We start from the raw sequence: 18,123 nt of genomic DNA, 5'->3' as shown, positions 1-18,123 counted from the left end.
TTGTGGTAAATTTTCTACAAAGCTATAAAGTATAACATAATGAAAATTTGGCATTTGATTGCTTTTGATTAAAATGTTTATTTTTTCATGTAATTATTGTAACTTTTGTATTTTTTAATTATTTTAAAAATAAAAATTTATTTTTATAACTTTTAAAGCTAAATGATTATAAGAGAGAATGAAAATAACATTATACATTATTGTAAAAATGAAAATAACATTTTATATAATACTTTTTTACGTTAAATATACAATTGACATTAATATTTATATTGAAGATGGTCTAAGAGAGAATTGGTTTTCTTTTTATGTTGTTTAAAAAAATTTAGTTGAAAAAAGTTCCGTATGAAAGCCAATTGCGCCCAATCATGCGGAGAAAAATGAGTAGTAAAATAAGGGTCGTTTCGTTTACTGATTTAAGTTTAATTTAAATTGAGATATAATTTTATTTGAAACTTTTTTATTATAATAAAAAAAATTAAATGTGAATTTAAATTTTAAATTTAAATATGTGAATAAAAAACGTGTAAAGTTTGCTGATGGACTATTCAGATTGGAAAAAAAGCTCTCATTGTTCCTAGATGGACTATTTTGGACGGCACCAATTTGAATTTAAAATTCAGAACGGCCCAACAACTTGTCTCTTCTCATTGTCCATCTAGAAAAAAAGCTCTCATTGTTTCTAGATGGACTATTCAGATTGGAAAAAAAGCTCTCATTGTTTCTAGATGGACTATTCAGATTGGACGGAATTTGAGTTAATAATTCAGAACGGGCCCTATATCTCTGCCCCCAACAACTTGTCTATCATTTACACGTCTCTAGATGAACATGTTATCCATTCTCCTGGTAATTCTCGCTCCCCTATTATCCATTATTTTCTCACGCGCCGCCGCCAAAATCCGCAGAAACAATGGCCGCCGCAAGCTTCCACCGGGCCCCACGCCCCTCCCAGTCATCGGAAACCTCCACCAACTAACCACCCTCCCACACCGCGGCCTCCAAAGCCTATCCAAAAAGTACGGGCCAATCATGTCCCTACGGCTCGGCCAAGTCCCGGCCGTCGTCGTTTCCTCACCCGAAGCCGCGGAGCTCTTCCTCAAAACTTTCGACACCACTTTCGCCAGCCGTCCCAGAGTCCAATCCTCCGAGTACATGTCTTACGGCACCAAGGGCATGGCCTTCACCGAGTACGGCCCCTACTGGCGTAACGTGAGGAAGCTGTGCACTCTGCAGCTCCTGAGCGCGTTGAAGATCGAGTCGTTCGCGGCGTTGCGGAGGGAGGATGTTGCGTCGGTGGTCGAGTCGCTTAGGGCGTCGGCGGCGGCGCGTGAGGTGGTGGACATTAGTAGGAAGATTGGTGAGCTTATTGCGGACATGTCATGTAGGATGATATTGGGGATAAGTTTGGAGGACAGGAATCACTTAAAGGAGCTTGTTCATGAGGCTATGTTCTTGTCGGGAGCTTTCAATCTGTCTGATTATGTGCCTTATCTTGCGCCACTTGATCTTCAGGTGAGTTTTCGCCATTATTTACTGTTCACGGTTTCTGTGTGCTCTTCTATACGCGTTTAGTACCGTTTTTTAAAAACGATTTTTACGTATTTCAAAAAATAAAAAAATAAAAATAAAACGATGGATCCTAAAACCAACCAACTCTCCACCCTCTACTGCAATGGATCCTACAGATTTTTCAACATTTGTATGTTTTACCAGCTCTGGTCTTCAATGTTCGTCCTCTAGAACATAGTAGCTTGCTTATGTTTTTATGGTTTTTTTTTTTTTCAATTAATTAACTATCAACCCAACGCAACCCAAAAGGTTTTACAGAACAATTAAAGGAAATATTTTCAATTGATTTGAGGCGAACAGTGACTCTCATGAATAGAACCGATTTGTCCTCAACTATTCTCTCTACCTGCCCTTTCTCTTAAGTTTCTAATGATTGAAAATGAACACAGTTGCACCACATGTAACATGCAATACTTGAGGCGCGTTTGAAACTTATTCTAAAATAATTTTATTTTTTATATGAAAATAAAAATAAATACGTTTTCAATCTTAGACATAAATTATTTTTAAAAATTTATATGGTAGTTTTATCAAGAGATTATTTTCAGTGTAAAAAACCCATTAATGTCTCTTTTTCTCTCTCTCTCTGCTCGAGAGAGGAGAAAACGAAAATAAAAAATGAAAAATAACTAAAATTTATTTTTTATTTCTCTATTATTTTACACTAAACTAAAAAATCATTTTCATTTTCGTTTTTTGTTTCTATTGCGCCAAACGCTGTTTTAGAAACGTTTTCATTTTTTTCTCAAAAAACATGAAAAATAAAAATGGGATCAATTCTAAACACGGCCTTGGGTTCCTAATCTAAAAATCCAGTCATATCGGAGCCTATTCCTGGCATTCATAAAGATAAAGACCGGTGAACGTCAAGAATCAGTGATTTTGAAAATTGAGAGGTTGTTCATTTTATAAATATAAACTCATAATTTTGATTCTATTACAATATTTTCTTTCAAAAAATTAAATTTTAAAAATCAAATTTAATTTAAACTCATGAACTAAACTGGAACCCAATTGTCATAGTTTGAAGAGTTTGGGAACCCAAAACAAAAAAACAATTGAAGAAAAGATAAGAGCGCCACCAAATTCAAAAAAAAAAAAAACAAAAACAAAAAAACAAAACGTGACACTTTACCCTGAGTTTAAAAAATTGAAGGATTAATTACAATTCTTTTTAAATTATATCTCATGTAACATTTTACTCTTTAATCCTTAAAACGTAATATATGTTCTTTCTGAACAATGAAATTATAACAAAAACGTCTCATTCGTTAAGAAATTTAATAGTTTCTAACACGTGTGACATAAAGAACAATCATTGTTAAATAATTTAGAGTATAATTACTATTTTAAGCATGCACCCTAACTTTTTTAGTTTAATTTACATACAATATAATTTAAGAAAAAAAATCTTCTTGGCTTTTAATGACACAATTAATGATGGATGTTTCATAATAAAAAGTCTAAATTTAAATTTATTTTAAATTCAATTAAATTTCAAACCATAAAGTTGTCAGAATACCCCTAAAATAAATAATTAAACGTCAATTTTCGTCAAAAATTTTACAGAGGGGTTTTTTTTTGTTAACATTATATAGTTTAGGGAGAATGGATGTTACGTTTTAAAGAGATGTTACGTTTTAAAGATTGAAGAGCAAAGTGTTACAAAGATTATAATTTTAGAAGAAGTTTTGTAATTAATCCAAAATTGAATATTGGAAAAACTGCCTAAACGCAACATAATGTGCTTAATTTTCTTTTTTCTTTTTTTTTTTTATGAAACTTCAGAATCTTGCAACTCAAGTTACTAATATACATTAATTAGAGTAGGATCAACATATTTATTTGGACAATTAATTCTGAAGATCAAAGCGTTTTCAAATTAATCTTGAGGTATAAGCCAAAAGATCTTCTTAATTGTCATTCACTCTTTCTAAGGATTGGTCTGTGTGGGCACACATTGTAGAATTCTCAGTCACCAGTTGAAAGCTCCTTCCAATTAGTTTTGGAATTCCCAAATACTAAGGTGACGTTTGTTTCAAAGGTTTTACTTGGTTTAAGATCATTATTTTTAGTTCTGCTATAATGTTTTTTTCTCACAAAAAATTTAAATTTTAAAAATCAAAATTATGAATCATGATTTTAAACCTATAAACCAAACGTCATCTAAAAAAGCACAAAGCACCTATTTGTCCAATTATAGATGTACTAGGAGAAATTTTGGGTATGACCAGGACTTAGAAAAATTCTCTCTGCCACCTTGGCACCTACATTGGATACACTTGTTAAACATATCCCCTTAATTAAATACTCTCGATCCTAGTAATTATCTAATAAATTTATCATATTAGGATATCCCCTTAATCCTAGTAATTATCTAATAAATTTATCCTATTAGGATTTGAATTAAATAATCCTATTAGGATTCTAAATTAATAATTATTTACCCCTACAAGTGATTAATTGATTCCCAATTCCAATCACTACTATAGCTTTGAGATTAGATGATGCTTGTTTAGTGATGTTTTAGGGGAATATCATGTCCTTTGATGTATGGGAAAAAAAAAAAAGGCGGCACAGAGATTTCTGTGTAACTTGCATATATCCATATTATAGGCATTGTAACGTAGGCTTTTTGCACTTATTGGTTGTTGAAGTAATCGATATTGCTCTCACATAATTCTATTCTTTTGTGACCAATGATTTTCGACTCTTTTGTTTAGGGGTATACAAGGCGTATGAAGAAAAATAGCGAGGCCATTGACAGGGTGTTAGAGGAGATAATTACGGAGCATGAACGAGGCACAAGTGAGAAAGGGCATCGGCAAAAGGATTTTGTCGACGTTTTGCTTTCATTAGTGAACCAACCGATGAATCCCCAAGATCTTGAGCATCTCTACATAATCGACCGAACAAACATCAAAGCCATTTTGCTCGACATGGTGGCGGCTTCATTTGATACCTCGGCGGCATTGATCGAATGGACATTCTCCGAACTCTTAAAGCACCCTCGCGTGATGAACAATCTTCAACGGGAGCTAGAAAGAGTCGTTGGGATGGACAAAATGGTGGAAGAACAAGATTTGGAGAAGCTGGATTACTTAGACATGGTGGTGAAAGAGAGCTTTAGGCTGCATCCGGTTGCGCCTTTGCTGGTTCCACGCGAGTCCATGGAGGACATTACCATTGAAGGATACTTCATTCCCAAGAAATCGAGAATCATAGTGAATGCTTGGACGATTGGAAGAGATCCAAATGTGTGGTCGGAGAATGTTGAAGAATTTCTCCCCGAAAGGTTCGTCGATAAAAATATAGATCTACGAGGCCATGATTTTCGACTTCTCCCATTCGGGTCTGGCCGTAGAGGGTGCCCTGGGGTGCATTTGGGTCTTGTTAATATTCGGCTCGTTCTTGCTCAATTGGTGCATTGCTTTAGTTGGGAGCTTCCTAATGGTGTAGAAACTAAGGACGTTGACATGAGTGAGAAGTTTGGTCTATCAATGGGGAGAGCAAATCAGTTGCTTGCAAAGCCAACCTACCGTCTCCTAGCCAAAACTATGTAAGATATACACTAATTTGAGGGTGAAAATGTAAAAGAATCTGATGTGATGTTTAGAAATGTTTGTTTCATGTATTTGTCTCCGATTCTGAATAATAATTCATAGTTTTTTACAGTGTTTTTCTCTAAAAAAAAACACACGTAAAATGAGAATGATTCTGAATCCATGAACTAAACGTCTACTTAAACTAGCTCAAATTATGATTCTAAAACCACCCCCCTGTTAATTTAAGGTGATTCAAACCTTTGATTATGAATCATGATTTCAGAATCATGATTTGAACCTAAAATCATGAATCATGATTCTGATTCTATAATTATAATTAGAATCACCATGATTTGAATCATCATACCAAATGAATCCTAATTTATGAGTGAAAAGTAGGAGTGTGGAGGATAAAAAGAGAATATTTGTTTCTTTTTTTTTTTTTTTTGAGTTTGTAATCTGATTAAAGAAAGTGAATAAGCACTCGTTATGTCGCTTAAAGTAGGTGAAAACGAAAAAGTAGTTGATATTTCAACTTTACTACCATTTTCTATTTATCTATACATATGTACAAGTCTTAAAAACTACTGTTCTCCTTCAACCAAAACGCAATTTTAGAGAAAAAATTAAAGAATAAGAAAAGAGATGTAAAAATAAAACCCCATCAACCAAAACGCACCGGTTTGTTGAAACGTGGGTTTTGGTTGATGGGGGTTTTATTTTTTCATCTCTTTTTTTATTCTTTAATTTTTTCTCTAAAATTTTATACTTATCGTTCTTACCTTTTCTTTTTAGCTTTTTTTTTTTTTGGTCTTTCATTTACCCCAATTAATTTTTTATCTTTCCATCTCCTTTTTTTTTTTTTTTACTTTTCTTCCACTGAATTTTATACTTTTCATTCTTGCCCTTTTCTTAACTTTTTTTTTTTGGCTTTTATTTAACGATGACGTTTTGGTCAAAAACATGTGAACAGTACACGCGTTTGCACTTTTTCTTTGTCGCTCTCCTTGGTTTTGTTCCAATTTTCTTTTCCTCTTTTTCCTTGCACTTTTTTCCCCACAATTTTATATTTTCTTAGATATTTTTTTCCGATGGTATCTTAAAACTTATTTATTCCTTCATTTTAGTATTTTTTTTTGAGACTTTTTTTTTGTCTTCAAATTTTATTTTTCTTTCGTTTTAGTTCATTTTATCTTAAAACTTATTTATTTCTTCATTTTAGTTTTTTTACTCATTTTTTTTAATTTTCTTATTTATCTCTTCATTTTGGTTCTTTTTTTTACTCATTTTTAATTTATTTCTTCATTTTAGTCATCTTTTATCTTTTTTGCTACTTGCCATAAAACTATTATTTTTTAAAATTTTGGTTTCTTTTTGAAATTTTATATTCATATGTTATATGTTTTTAATAATAACACTGTAATTAAAATTTAATACACGATTACTCCTCACGTGCATAATATGTGTTCTTCAACTAGTATAAGGCCTAAATATCGGGTATACTAAACAAAACTTCTGAAACTTTAAGCTTCTTATTTCAGTGAGAAAAAAGAACTTCTATCTCTTTAATATTTTCTATCCTTTTGTTTTAGATAAATTGAAGGAAAAAAAAAAGATGAAAAAGCATATAGGATTTTAATTCATTCCAATTAAATTATCTCACGTTAATTAAAAACTTACCCTACACTAAGCTCCCGTTGGAACTTTATTACTAGAAGAAATACAAGAAATTCTTAGGGTAAAGAAAAACCAACCAAACAAACTATGAATCGAACGGTCAAAATAGAAGAAAAATACAAAAATTACAAGAAAACTAAGAACCTCAATCGAAATATCAGTGTCAAAAAATTGAGAAATAGAACAGCGGGTGGGAAAACACCCACCCTTTTAATTTCTGAAAAACTAAAACATTTAATGACGGTTCAAACCGCTGTTAAATACATAATGTATCATGTTATTTTAAAATGCTCACTAAGGGATGTCTAATATGTTTAATTGACGACGGATTGTTAAATACGTTGCGTTGGTTAAAAAAAAATCGTTGTTAGAGTTTTTTATGAGTGGTCTATATCTCGTGTGTTATTTCACCTCACAATTCACTAATTTTTGTTTATGTCATTGTAGTATAAGGTGGTCAAAATTAAAATGCAATCAACATCATTTGATAAATTTTAAATTTTTATTGTTATTTTAATAAACCGAGTTAGGAGCTTAGGGTGTCTTGGGAGCTTCAAGTGGTGCCAAAATTGGGAAAAGTAAAAAATCATGAAGAAAACGTTTTTTTGTTTTTTTTTTCTGTTTTATAACAACTTCAAGTGGGAACCAACCAGTACCCCCCGTGATAAATATTTCTGAATTTTCAACCATACATCTAAGCATTTATATACCCATTTATATACATCTTTATGAGACGTTTAGTTCATGAATTAAAATTATGAGATTAGAATTATTTTTTATTTACGTGTATTTTTTGTAAGAGAAAATGCTGTAGCGAACCACGAACCATGATTCAAATTGGGGTACGAATCCACCAACCAAACAACTCCTGATCATTGACCCAACAAAGGTTCAAGTAGAATTTAATTTGAAAGTGTAAATATGATATAATCTAACATACAGCGTGTGTAATTATTTGTTCCACAGACTGCAAGGCATAAAACTAAAAAGACCCTTCTTATATATGTCTCGTTTATTTTACCAATTTGAGTTTTTAATTTTAAGTTTTTATAATTAAAATTTTTTAAAAAATATCACATCTAACTTTTTATGTTACAGTTAAAAGTTCTCAAAAAATATCACACATCAATTCAAATTAAAAACTTAAATCTGCGAAGCGAATAAGACCGTAATTTTTCCTGAAATTTAAGAGAAGACTCCCTTCCTGAAAAAAAAAAGTAATTAAAAAGATTAATCAAAATTGGGAAAAGTAAAAAATCATGAAGAAAACATTTTTTTTTTTCTGTTTTATAACAACTTCAAGTGGGAACCAACCAGTATCCCCCGTGATAAATATTTCTGAATTTCCAACCATATATCTAAGCAGTTCTATATATACCCATTTTAGAAATGTTTTTCCTGCCAAGTACTCAATAATGTCTCCTACAACCTTCGCCATTCTCCTAGTCATCCTTGGATCCATCATCTCCTTTCTTGTCCAAATCCACAACCGAAATGGCCGAAAACTCCCACCCGGTCCCCGGCCCCTACCAATCATCGGAAATCTCCACATGCTCACACCACTACCCCACCGAGGCCTCCAAGCCCTAGCCAAGAAGTACGGACCGATCATGTCCATGCGCCTCGGCCGCGTCCCGACGGTCGTCGTCTCCTCGCCGCAAGCCGCCGAGCTCATTCTCCAAACACACGACGCCATTTTCGCCAGCCGACCTAAAGTCCAAGCATCCGCTTACTTGTCTTACGGTTCCAAGGGAATGGCGTTCAACGAGTACGGTCCGTACTGGCGCAACGTCCGGAAGTTTTGCACTCTTCAGCTTCTGACCTCGTCGAAGACCGCGTCGTTCGCGGCGTTGAGGGCGGCAGAGGTTGCGTCGCTTGTGGCATCGCTTAGGGCGGCGGCGGCGGCGGGTGAGGTGGTTGATGTTAGTAGCAAAGTGGGGAGGCTTGTTGCGGACATATCGTGTAGGATTGTGTTGGGGAGGAATGTTGGGGACGAAAGATATGATCTGAAACGGCTAGTTGAAGAGATTATGCGCTTGACTGGAGCTTTCAACTTGGCTGATTATGTACCTTACCTAGCACCACTTGATCTTCAGGTTTGTTTTCAAAATTTTTCTTAACTTAAATATTAAACGCACGTTTAGTTTATGTATTCAGAATTATTCTCATTTTACGTGTATTTTTTATGAGAGAAAATACTATAAAATATCATAAATCATGATTTAGAATTATGGACGAATAAAAAATTATGCTGGTGTGCTCACGCCTTTTGTTTAGGCCCTGAAATTTAGAATATTGAGCTTTTTTTTTTAATGGAGTGTAATCCTTTTGTTTTTAAACTACCCAAATTTAACCCCTAAATTTATAAAAAATGTTAAAAATAACCTTTTGAGTGGTCCAAATTTTAGAAATACCAAAAACTCCCTCAGTACTTACTATTTAAGTATTGTTTTAGCCCTTAATTATTTAAAATTTTTAAAACAAATTTTAAATTTAAATAAAATTAAGATAAAGTGAACAAACTTTGTTCGGGTTCGGATGAGCGTACAACAACATTAGTTTCAGAACTATTTTTAATTTACGTGTATTTTTTTATGAAAAAAATACTGTAAAGAATCACGAACTGTGATTCACAAATCATGACACGAATCCACTAACCAAACACATCATTAATGTGGAGTGGAACTAGTCCGGCGTAAGATTCTATGTGGAGTTGTATTGATTTGACCGGTTAAGTTTTTATTTTTAAATAAAGTATATTTTTTATTAAAATTTTTTACTTTTTCTCTAAATTTAATTTCCTAATTATTAATTTCTAAGATCATATTTAAAAATTGATTGTAAGGGTATTTTATATCATTGTCAACAATTTGACCAATTAAATGGTATATTTTCCTGCTATTGAAAAACTTAGAGCTGGATAATTTTTGAATAGTTTAAAAATACGAGAAATATTTTCTAGTTATAATATGTGGACAAATGTAAAATTTTGTGTGTGTGTGTGTGACAATATTGCAGTAGGCTAGGTAGTGTTATTTTATATTATCTTACAAAAAAAAAAAAAAAAAGTTGGACAAGAAAGTGGGATCAAGTGGGTGAAGGAATTGAAGGCGTGTATGAGGCTTTATACCAACTTTTTGAGTTCCGGTGAGAATTTAATGCGTTTAAGAGCTTCTTTCTTTTAGAGTAAAATTTTAAAAAAATTTAAATTCAAGTTATAATTTTATTTAAATTCATATTGTTTGTAAAATTTGAGTTTAAATTTGAGTTTAGAGTTTAATTTTTTTTTTCAACTTAAGTTCTTAAACTCAAATTCAATTTAATGAACAATATTTTTTTATATTTTTAAAAATATCATAACTTTTTCGTTTGAATTCCGATTGAGATGATTTTTTTTCTATGTGTTCATAATGAAGAGACGAATAAAACTCCACCATATATCCTATTAAAATTTTTCATCACCGTTGAGTTTTTATTAAAATACTATGGTCTCGTTCATTTCACCGATTCGAGTTTAGAATTTGTATTGAATGATCGACTCTGTGGCATCTTCTGGAGACATTTGATCCGCTCATGTGGTGGAGAAAAGAAGTCTCAAGACTTCTCCAGCGATACAAGGTTTGAACCTTCTCTTCAACAGAGGTCCCACTAGTGCATATCATCTTCTTTCTATGCCGTCCATACCTGCTCAACTCAGAGACACAGGGGCTATACACACAGCATAAAGTGTACACCTGGTACATCTCAACTAGAATTAAAAACTCAAATTAACGAACTAAACGGGCCCTATCTAAATACAACTTCAAGTTTTGACCCACTCAAATATAAATTCAAATAGATTCTCAATTCAAATCATAATTCAAATGTGCACATCCAAACACAAACTCAAGTTACAACTTCAACTCAAATTATAATTCAAATTTAACTCAAAATATACACTCAAATTACTATAATTTAAAAATATAACTGAACAAATCCTAAGTTATTCTTTTGCTGACTAATTATTGAGAGCATTTTACAGAGACTTTTGAAAATTATTTTGGACACTCTTGGTACTATCAAACATTACAATGAATAGAAAGGTTTTCTTTTTTTTTTTTAGGATTCATGCCTTACATTTGAAACAATATTTTGTGGTGTTATTGATACCTTATAACATTGTTTCAAATTTTTACCACGTTTCCCAAGCAATTCTGGAGCTTTCAAACCGATTTGTCCATAAGTAAATTCAAGAATGTGCAGCATAATGTAACACATTGATATGCTTATTTCGATTAATAAACCCTTGTTTGTGTGCAAAGTTATATCATAAGAAGAGAAAGGCTTTATATCATTTAGGTGCCGTTTGGTAACTTATTCATGTCTTTTAAACCAAAAATTGTTTTTGAAATGGTGTTTTGCAACTAATTTTTAGATCCATTTTGAACCAATATTGTTTGGACAACTTGAACTGAAAAGTAGCCCCAAATCCGAAATCATCTCCCCTGTTTTCAACATTTTGAACCAAAATGTATAATCTTTTTTACTCAAACTCGAAACTTATTCAAACTCATTCTCTTAAAAAAACCAAAAACAAAAAAAAATAATAATCTTTTAATTACAAATCTAAAACTACAATTTGAGATTTTATTCTCTTTTCAAACCATAGCTCAATTGATATCCAACATCATTTCGGATTATATTTTAAACCATATTTTTCAAACTTTTCATTTTAAACTATAGAAATTCAAACCACCATGTTTTAAATTTAGTTACCAAACGGCTCTTAGTTTCTTTATCCTTAGTTACGTTATAGAAAATATCAAAATACTCAAACCTTCATTCAGGATTCTTTTGCCGAAATTATGATTAAATTTTTGAATTTAAGAGTTGCTAATGTATATCTTGAATTTAGTAGATGATTTCACTAATCCATTTAATAATTTATGTTACATTGTGGGTTTTAGGTACGATCGTAGTTAATTTATTTTATTAATACATATTTTCTTATATGATTATTATAATTATAATTTTTATGTTTCATCTACTAAACTGACTTTTAATTGGATCTTTTTTATTACTAGTTAGAAACTAATTAAGAGCTCCTCTTTAGGATTCAATAAAATTTTATGTTCTTAAGTTTTTTCTCTTAAATTCACTTGGATACACTAAAAATATACACAGTAATTTTGTTTTTTCTAAACAAGAAATTACAAAAAATAAAAAAGAGTCAACAAGACGAGGCCTTGGCTAATTTGGGGCCGCAAGGCAATGGTTTTAGCGGCTTTGCCTTTGAGGCGCCCCTGATTCTCTTTGGTTTTGTTTTTTTCACAAATTCAAATTTTTAATTTAAATTCGGATATAACATTTTCTGAAAATTATTTTAACTGTAAAAATCTAAAATTAAACATAAAATGAACCGGACCTTTATATTTATTGTTACTCTGCCTTCAGGGGTATACAAGACAGTTGAAGAAAGTTAATAAGGAAATGGACAAAGTGTTGGAGGAGATAATTGCGGAGCACGAGGAAGTTGGTCGCTATAAACAAGGACATCATGACGATTTCATTGACGTTTTGCTTTCCTTGATGAACCAACCAATGAATCCCCAAGATCGTGAGAATGTTTTCATCATCGATCGAACAAATATAAAAGCCATCTTAGTAGACCTGCTGACGGCTGCACTCGATACTTCCTCTGCATCAGTTGAGTGGACATTATCTGAACTTATAAAGAATCCTAGAGTCATGAAAAACGCTCAACGAGAGCTAGAAAGTGTCATTGGGATGGAGAGAACAGTAGAGGAAAAGGATGTGGAGAAGTTGGATTATTTGGACATGGTGGTGAAGGAGAGCTTTAGGCTTCATCCGGTTATTCCATTACTGCTCCCACGCGAGTCTTTGAAGGAAATAACCATAAAAGGATATCACATTCCCAACAAATCTCGAGTTATAGTAAACGTGTGGGCAATAGGGAGAGATCCAAATGTGTGGTCGGAAAATGTGGAAGAATTTTACCCCGAAAGATTCGGCGAGAGCGACGACATAGATTTTCGAGGCCGTGACTTTCGGCTTCTCCCATTCGGGTCTGGCCGTAGAGGTTGTCCGGGAATGCAACTGGGGCTGACTACAATTCACTTTGTTGTTGCTCAGTTGGTGCATTGCTTCAGTTGGGAGGTTCCAAGTGGTATGAATCCTGCAGAGATTGACATGATTGAGAAGTTTGGTCTGTCAGTCGTGAGAGCCAACCACTTGCTTCTAAAGCCAATCTATCGCCTCCGTTGTTCCGAGACTACATGAGATTTTGAAATGTGTTTTAGTGTTATTATTTGCTCTAAAAGTTAAGGGGTCGAGTACTCGGTTTGAAACATTTTTAAATAACACAAAAATGTTGGGGTTGTTCTTTTGCATTTTTGAGTTAGGCATTCTTAAGTGAAGATTTTGAGTTGAGTTTGCGTTATAATTTGAGTTAAAGTTGTAACTTAAGTTTGTGTTTGGTTATGTACATTTGAGTTATGGTTTAAGATAAGAATCTTTTTGAGTTTGTGTTTGAGTGAATCAAAACTTAAATTTGTATTAAGATAGTATTTTAATAAAAACTCAATGGTGATGAAAAATTTTAATAGGGTATATGAGTGAGATTTTATTCTTCTTTTCGTTGACAACGCATAAAAAAAATCATCTCAATCAGAATTAAAATGAAAAAGTTATAGCATTTTTAAGAATAAAAAAAATATTGTTCATTAATATTGTTGGAATTTTGCGGCTCCTTGAGGGTTAGTAATATCTCCTAATTAAGTTATCAAAGTAAATTATCACTTGAATTTTGGCTAATGTAATCTCTTCGGAGAATCAACATATATTTCATTATATTGGGGTGATTAATAATGTGTTTTAGCACTAGTACTCGCAATAAAAGCTAATTAGAGGTCAATTCGGTTTGAAGCTTTACTAAACCACATAAAAATGTTAGGAATAGTATGTTATTTTAAAGCATTTTATGAATGTATGGCATTTTCAGTTTGATTAAGAATAAATTGATCTTTTTCTGTTGGTTTCTAATACGATCTTAGACAAAAATAATGCAGAATCGAATTGGTACTAGTTGTATATAACAAAAATTTTCTCTAAACTTTTAGAGCAATACACTATATATTACTTTAATTTATGTGACCGGGAAAAATAGTCTAATTATTTATCTCACTTGGTTGAAGCAATAGGTCCATAATTTGAATTATTTGACCAATAACAATTCTCACTCTAAGATTCTTAGAAACCACAAAACCTTTCTCGCCTGGTCCTTGAAACCTGCTAGACTAGTGTGTGGGTAATTTTTAGAATAAACATTAATGATCACTTAGCTAATTTCGCTCGTACTAATCTCAACACACGAGTAAAGAAGAACTCGAACGGAAAGAAATTTATTCTCTTTTTCTCTCTAGTTTTACATGCCGATTAGTATGCAAAATTAAGTCAAAAAAAAAAAAGATTGTGTTATCTATTTTTCTCATATCACTTATTTATAGAGATGTAGTCAAAGTCTTAGTAGAACTATGATCTTATCTTCAAAAGATAAGGCTTACAAAATTGCTGCTGATCTTAATTTTAAATCACATTTAAAATCAAGATACATTCTCATTTAAATTTAGAACAAATTTTCTCTCTCATGCTACGGATAAAATTCGGCCATAAGAGGAATATCTCCCTGTGGCTGGCACCACATCTGGTCTAGTAGGTTTGAAATTGATTCCAGCGGGTTTTAAAAATGTTTTTGCACTTCTATTAAGATAGTAAAATGAAAACAGTCTATAAATTGTATTTGATTAGAAAATACTTTGAAAGCGAAAATAAAAACAAAATATAGAAAGAATAGATTTTGTTAAAAAAACAAGCATGCTTAAAAGTTGATTTTCCTCTTATATTTTTATTTTCTAAGTTATAACTTAATACACGTTCTAAAAGTATACATAAACACAATTTCACTTTTTTTAATAGCTAAAACAAATTTAAAAGAAAAACAACTAAACACAATTTTAAAAATTATCACTAACACTATTTTTAAAAATTCTCATTTCTATTTTTGTATTTAAAATAAAAACATTTTAAGAACACTACCAAACGGGTTCTATACTTTCCGTAATTTAATTACATCAAATATACTATTTCCCTCATTCTCCTTAAAATATATGAATAAAATCTTTCTCCTGTGTGACCCTATTTTTAATTTCTTTCATTCTCCTTAAAATATATGAATAAACTTAGGAGACGTTTGATTCATGGATTAGAATCATGTGATTAGAATTATTTTTGATTTACGTGTATTTTTTGTAAGAGAAAATACTATAGTGAACCATGAACTATGATTCAAATCATGGTTTGAATCCTCTAACCAAACATCCCCTTATTCTCCTCTGTGACCCTATTTTTTTTTAATTACCAGTAGTCCAAGTAAAAGAATAGTTGACTCCACTTTTATTGGCTGAAATATTGTTGTTATATCGAACTATCTTGCACCGCACAACATCAGAGCAAAAGTTGCAGTACCAAATAGGTACAAACACATGCAGACGTGGCGAGTGTGTAAAAGTTTTCCTCAGACGCGTGTGATAGTTTTACGTGCTTCTATCCGTCTTATTTTTCATGTTTGAGTTTAAAATTTGAGTTTTAATACAGTAAAACACTCTCAGAAACAGTCATATCTAATTTTTTTGCTATAATTAAAAGCTCTCACATAAAATCACATTTCAATTCGAATTACAAACTCGAATCAGCGAACTAAACGGGCCCTTAAATTTTCAATTCGAATTAAGATGTGACATTTTTTAAGAGTTTTCAACTATTATAAAAAAAATTAGATGTGACATTTTCTGAAAGGTTTTAATTGTAAAAACTTAGAATTAAAAAGTCAAATCGGTAAAATGAACAAAACCTAGTACTCTGCAAGATTGTTCCGCTTTATCTACCAAAAAAAGTACTGAGGGTGTTCTCTTTACAACTCAAATAACAAGTAAATTTTTTTATGTGAGAGAAAATATTATAGAAAAAAAGTTAAATTTAAATTTTTATGAGAGAAAATATTGTAACAAAAAGACTTGAGTTGTGAGAAGAACATAACCAAATCTTCGAGATTCAGGTACTATTGCCAGATAATTACCAAAAGAAAAAATAGGTAGTATTGCCAGAAAATGTCATTAAACACTGCGCGCGAGGTAACCAACCTTGAGTATTTGAAGAGCGGGGCGGTTATCTGCTAGGGGTGTAAATTGGCCGGGTAGGGTAGGGTTGAGCCGAAAAATTGAGCCTACCCGACCAGTGCGGGTTGAGAAAATTTTGAGCCGCGACACTCTTTTAAATCTACAAACCCGCAACATTTCGGGTGACCGCGGGTAGGGTAGGGTTACTCGGGTTACTCGGGTTGGTGAAAGCAGATAACTAATATAAAAACAACTAGAATATTTCAATTAGATTGGTACCCTTCTAACATGCATAATAGTCCATATAAAATAAACAGTTTAATTTAGAATAAATAATCCATATGAAGATAAACAGTCCATATAAAAATAGTCACAAAATAGGACGTGAAATAAAAGTTAGTCCACTCCAAACTGTTTAATCCAGAATAATAGCTTCTTCATTCCCAACTTGCCCCTCATGTGTTGCAACAGAATTTGACAAATCTTGAGAAGAAAACATAACAAAAAAATCATCAGAATCAAGTTTAGAACAACAAAATCAACAACAAGGAGATGAAATAAAATTAAAAAAAAATAAGTAAAACGTAAGAAGATTACATGACTTAATATCTTCATATTCATTAAATTCTTCCAAGTCAATAAGGTTGATGTGCTCACGACTACGCAGCTAATTTTGTGTACAAATCAATGCCTCCACCATCTTGGGGCTCAATGAACTCCTAAAGGGATCGAGGATGCGGCCTCCGGTACTAAAAGCAGATTCTGAGGCTACCGTTGAAACATGAATGGCAAGAATGTCTCTTGCAACTAGTGAGAGAACCTTGTAATTAGTTGCATTATTCTTCCACCATTCTAAAACATCAAAATTTGACCGAGTTGGATCCTCCATAGGGTCTGTCAAGTATCTGTCCACATCATTTTTGTACTCATTCACATTCTTCTCCTTCATTTTCCTAACAAAGGAGCTCCACAAACACCCTTTTCCTTCTGGAGTCATTTTTGCCTCTGTTGTACTTGTTGTTGCTGCCTCCCCACTACTTGCATTGGCCACAGATTCACCTCTGTCCCCACTATAAATCTCATGCAGCCGGTACATAGTATCCTTCACATTCTTTGCTAATGTTTCAGAAGTGGAAGAATCATACACTATAGAGAAACAATATGTCAAATAATCCATTTTGTACCTAGGATCAAGTACAACAGCCACAAAGAGAAGACAATTTATATTCTCAACACTCCCCCAATACTTGTCATACTTCTTTTTCATACTCACAGCCATGGATGAAAGCATTGAATCATCTTGTTTGCTTAATTCAGATAACTGGTTTTGCATCTCACACAGCTCATGAAAGTAATAATTTGAAGTGACATTCAAAGTGGCACTAAACTTCAAAGTTATATCATAAAAAGTCTTCAGAAATTTCACAAACACCTTAACATTCTTCCAATCATCATCAAGTGGCGGCCCAATCTTCCGCTTCCCCCCCTCATCTTCCTGAAAATAAGACACAAACTTGTCATCTTCCTCTTCATATCTTTCAAAAGCTTTTTGAAACTTAATAGCTGCATCTAACATCATATGGGTGGAGTTCCATCTAGTAGGAACATCTAAGCATACGAGACCTTTGTATTCAATTTTCTCTCGCTCCACACATGACTTGAATTTCAGCAACCCAGCCGGAGAAGACCTCACATATCTCACAGCGTTACGAACGGTAGCTATGGAATCATGTAGGTATTTTAAACCTTCATTGACAATCAGGTTCACTATATGGGCACAACACCTAACATGAAGAAATTCTCCACCTAAAACAACCTCTTTCCACCCCTTAATCTTCCTTCTCAAGTAGGTAATCATGGAATCATTTGAGGAGGCATTATCAATAGTCATAGTGAAGACTCTCTCAATACCCTAAGCATGCAAACATGACTCAATGACTTTACCAACACTCTCTCCCTTGTGACTTGAAATTTGACAAAAGTTTATAATCCTTTTTTGCAAAGTCCACTCACTATCAACGTAGTGTGCAGTTAGACACAAATAATTAATATTTTACACGGATGTCCAACAATCAGTTGTTAGGCAAATCCTTTGACTGCCCTTACTAAATTCAGCCCTTAGTTTCTTCCTCTCTTCCAAAAAAAGTTGGTAAATG

The 18,123-nt window shown here is 32.7% G+C and overlaps 3 protein-coding genes across 4 annotated transcripts; 2 read left to right on the top strand and 1 right to left on the bottom strand.

Annotated features, from left to right (window-relative positions):
• Positions 1–664: 664 nt before the first annotated feature.
• LOC21402907 (cytochrome P450 CYP736A12) lies at positions 665–5,246 on the top strand. The gene is made up of 2 exons (XM_010096480.2): positions 665–1,515; positions 4,296–5,246. Exons 1-2 carry the CDS (start codon positions 826–828, stop codon positions 5,133–5,135), a joined length of 1,530 nt encoding a protein of 509 aa, XP_010094782.2. The 5' UTR covers positions 665–825; the 3' UTR covers positions 5,136–5,246.
• A 2,935-nt stretch (positions 5,247–8,181) lies between these two features.
• LOC21402906 (cytochrome P450 CYP736A12) lies at positions 8,182–13,164 on the top strand. 2 transcript variants are annotated; one of them, XM_024164501.1, is made up of 2 exons: positions 8,182–8,884; positions 12,222–13,164. In XM_024164501.1, the coding sequence occupies exons 1-2, from the start codon at positions 8,210–8,212 to the stop codon at positions 13,071–13,073; spliced, it is 1,527 nt and encodes a 508-aa protein (XP_024020269.1). In that variant the 5' UTR covers positions 8,182–8,209; the 3' UTR covers positions 13,074–13,164. The 2 variants fall into 2 exon arrangements, with proteins under 2 accessions (XP_024020269.1, XP_010094781.1); XM_010096479.2 differs by having other exon boundaries at positions 8,182–8,890; positions 12,228–13,164.
• Positions 13,165–16,634: 3,470 nt separating this feature from the next.
• LOC112091295 (zinc finger BED domain-containing protein RICESLEEPER 2-like) lies at positions 16,635–17,858 on the bottom strand. Its single transcript, XM_024164521.1, has one exon. It carries the CDS (start codon positions 17,856–17,858, stop codon positions 16,635–16,637), a length of 1,224 nt encoding a protein of 407 aa, XP_024020289.1.
• Between the last annotated feature and the right edge of the window lie 265 nt (positions 17,859–18,123).

The sequence above is a fragment of the Morus notabilis genome, unplaced genomic scaffold, assembly GCF_000414095.1.
Source record: "Morus notabilis unplaced genomic scaffold, ASM41409v2 Scaffold2035, whole genome shotgun sequence".
Taxonomy (NCBI): domain Eukaryota; kingdom Viridiplantae; phylum Streptophyta; class Magnoliopsida; order Rosales; family Moraceae; genus Morus; species Morus notabilis.
This window is presented reverse-complemented; position numbering and strand designations above follow the sequence as displayed.

What these genes read in the sequence shown, in the direction of transcription:
- LOC21402906 (XM_024164501.1), top strand. Translation starts at nt 8,210, where the DNA reads ATGTCTCCTACAACCTTCGCCATTCTCCTAGTCATCCTTGGATCCATC. An exon ending in CTTACCTAGCACCACTTGAT is followed by an intron (nt 8,885 to 12,221) that starts CTTCAGGTTTGT and finishes TTGTTACTCTGC; the next exon opens with CTTCAGGGGTATACAAGACA.
- LOC112091295 (XM_024164521.1), bottom strand. Translation starts at nt 17,858, where the DNA reads ATGACTATTGATAATGCCTCCTCAAATGATTCCATGATTACCTACTTG.
- LOC21402907 (XM_010096480.2), top strand. Translation starts at nt 826, where the DNA reads ATGAACATGTTATCCATTCTCCTGGTAATTCTCGCTCCCCTATTATCC. An exon ending in TTGCGCCACTTGATCTTCAG is followed by an intron (nt 1,516 to 4,295) that starts GTGAGTTTTCGC and finishes TCTTTTGTTTAG; the next exon opens with GGGTATACAAGGCGTATGAA.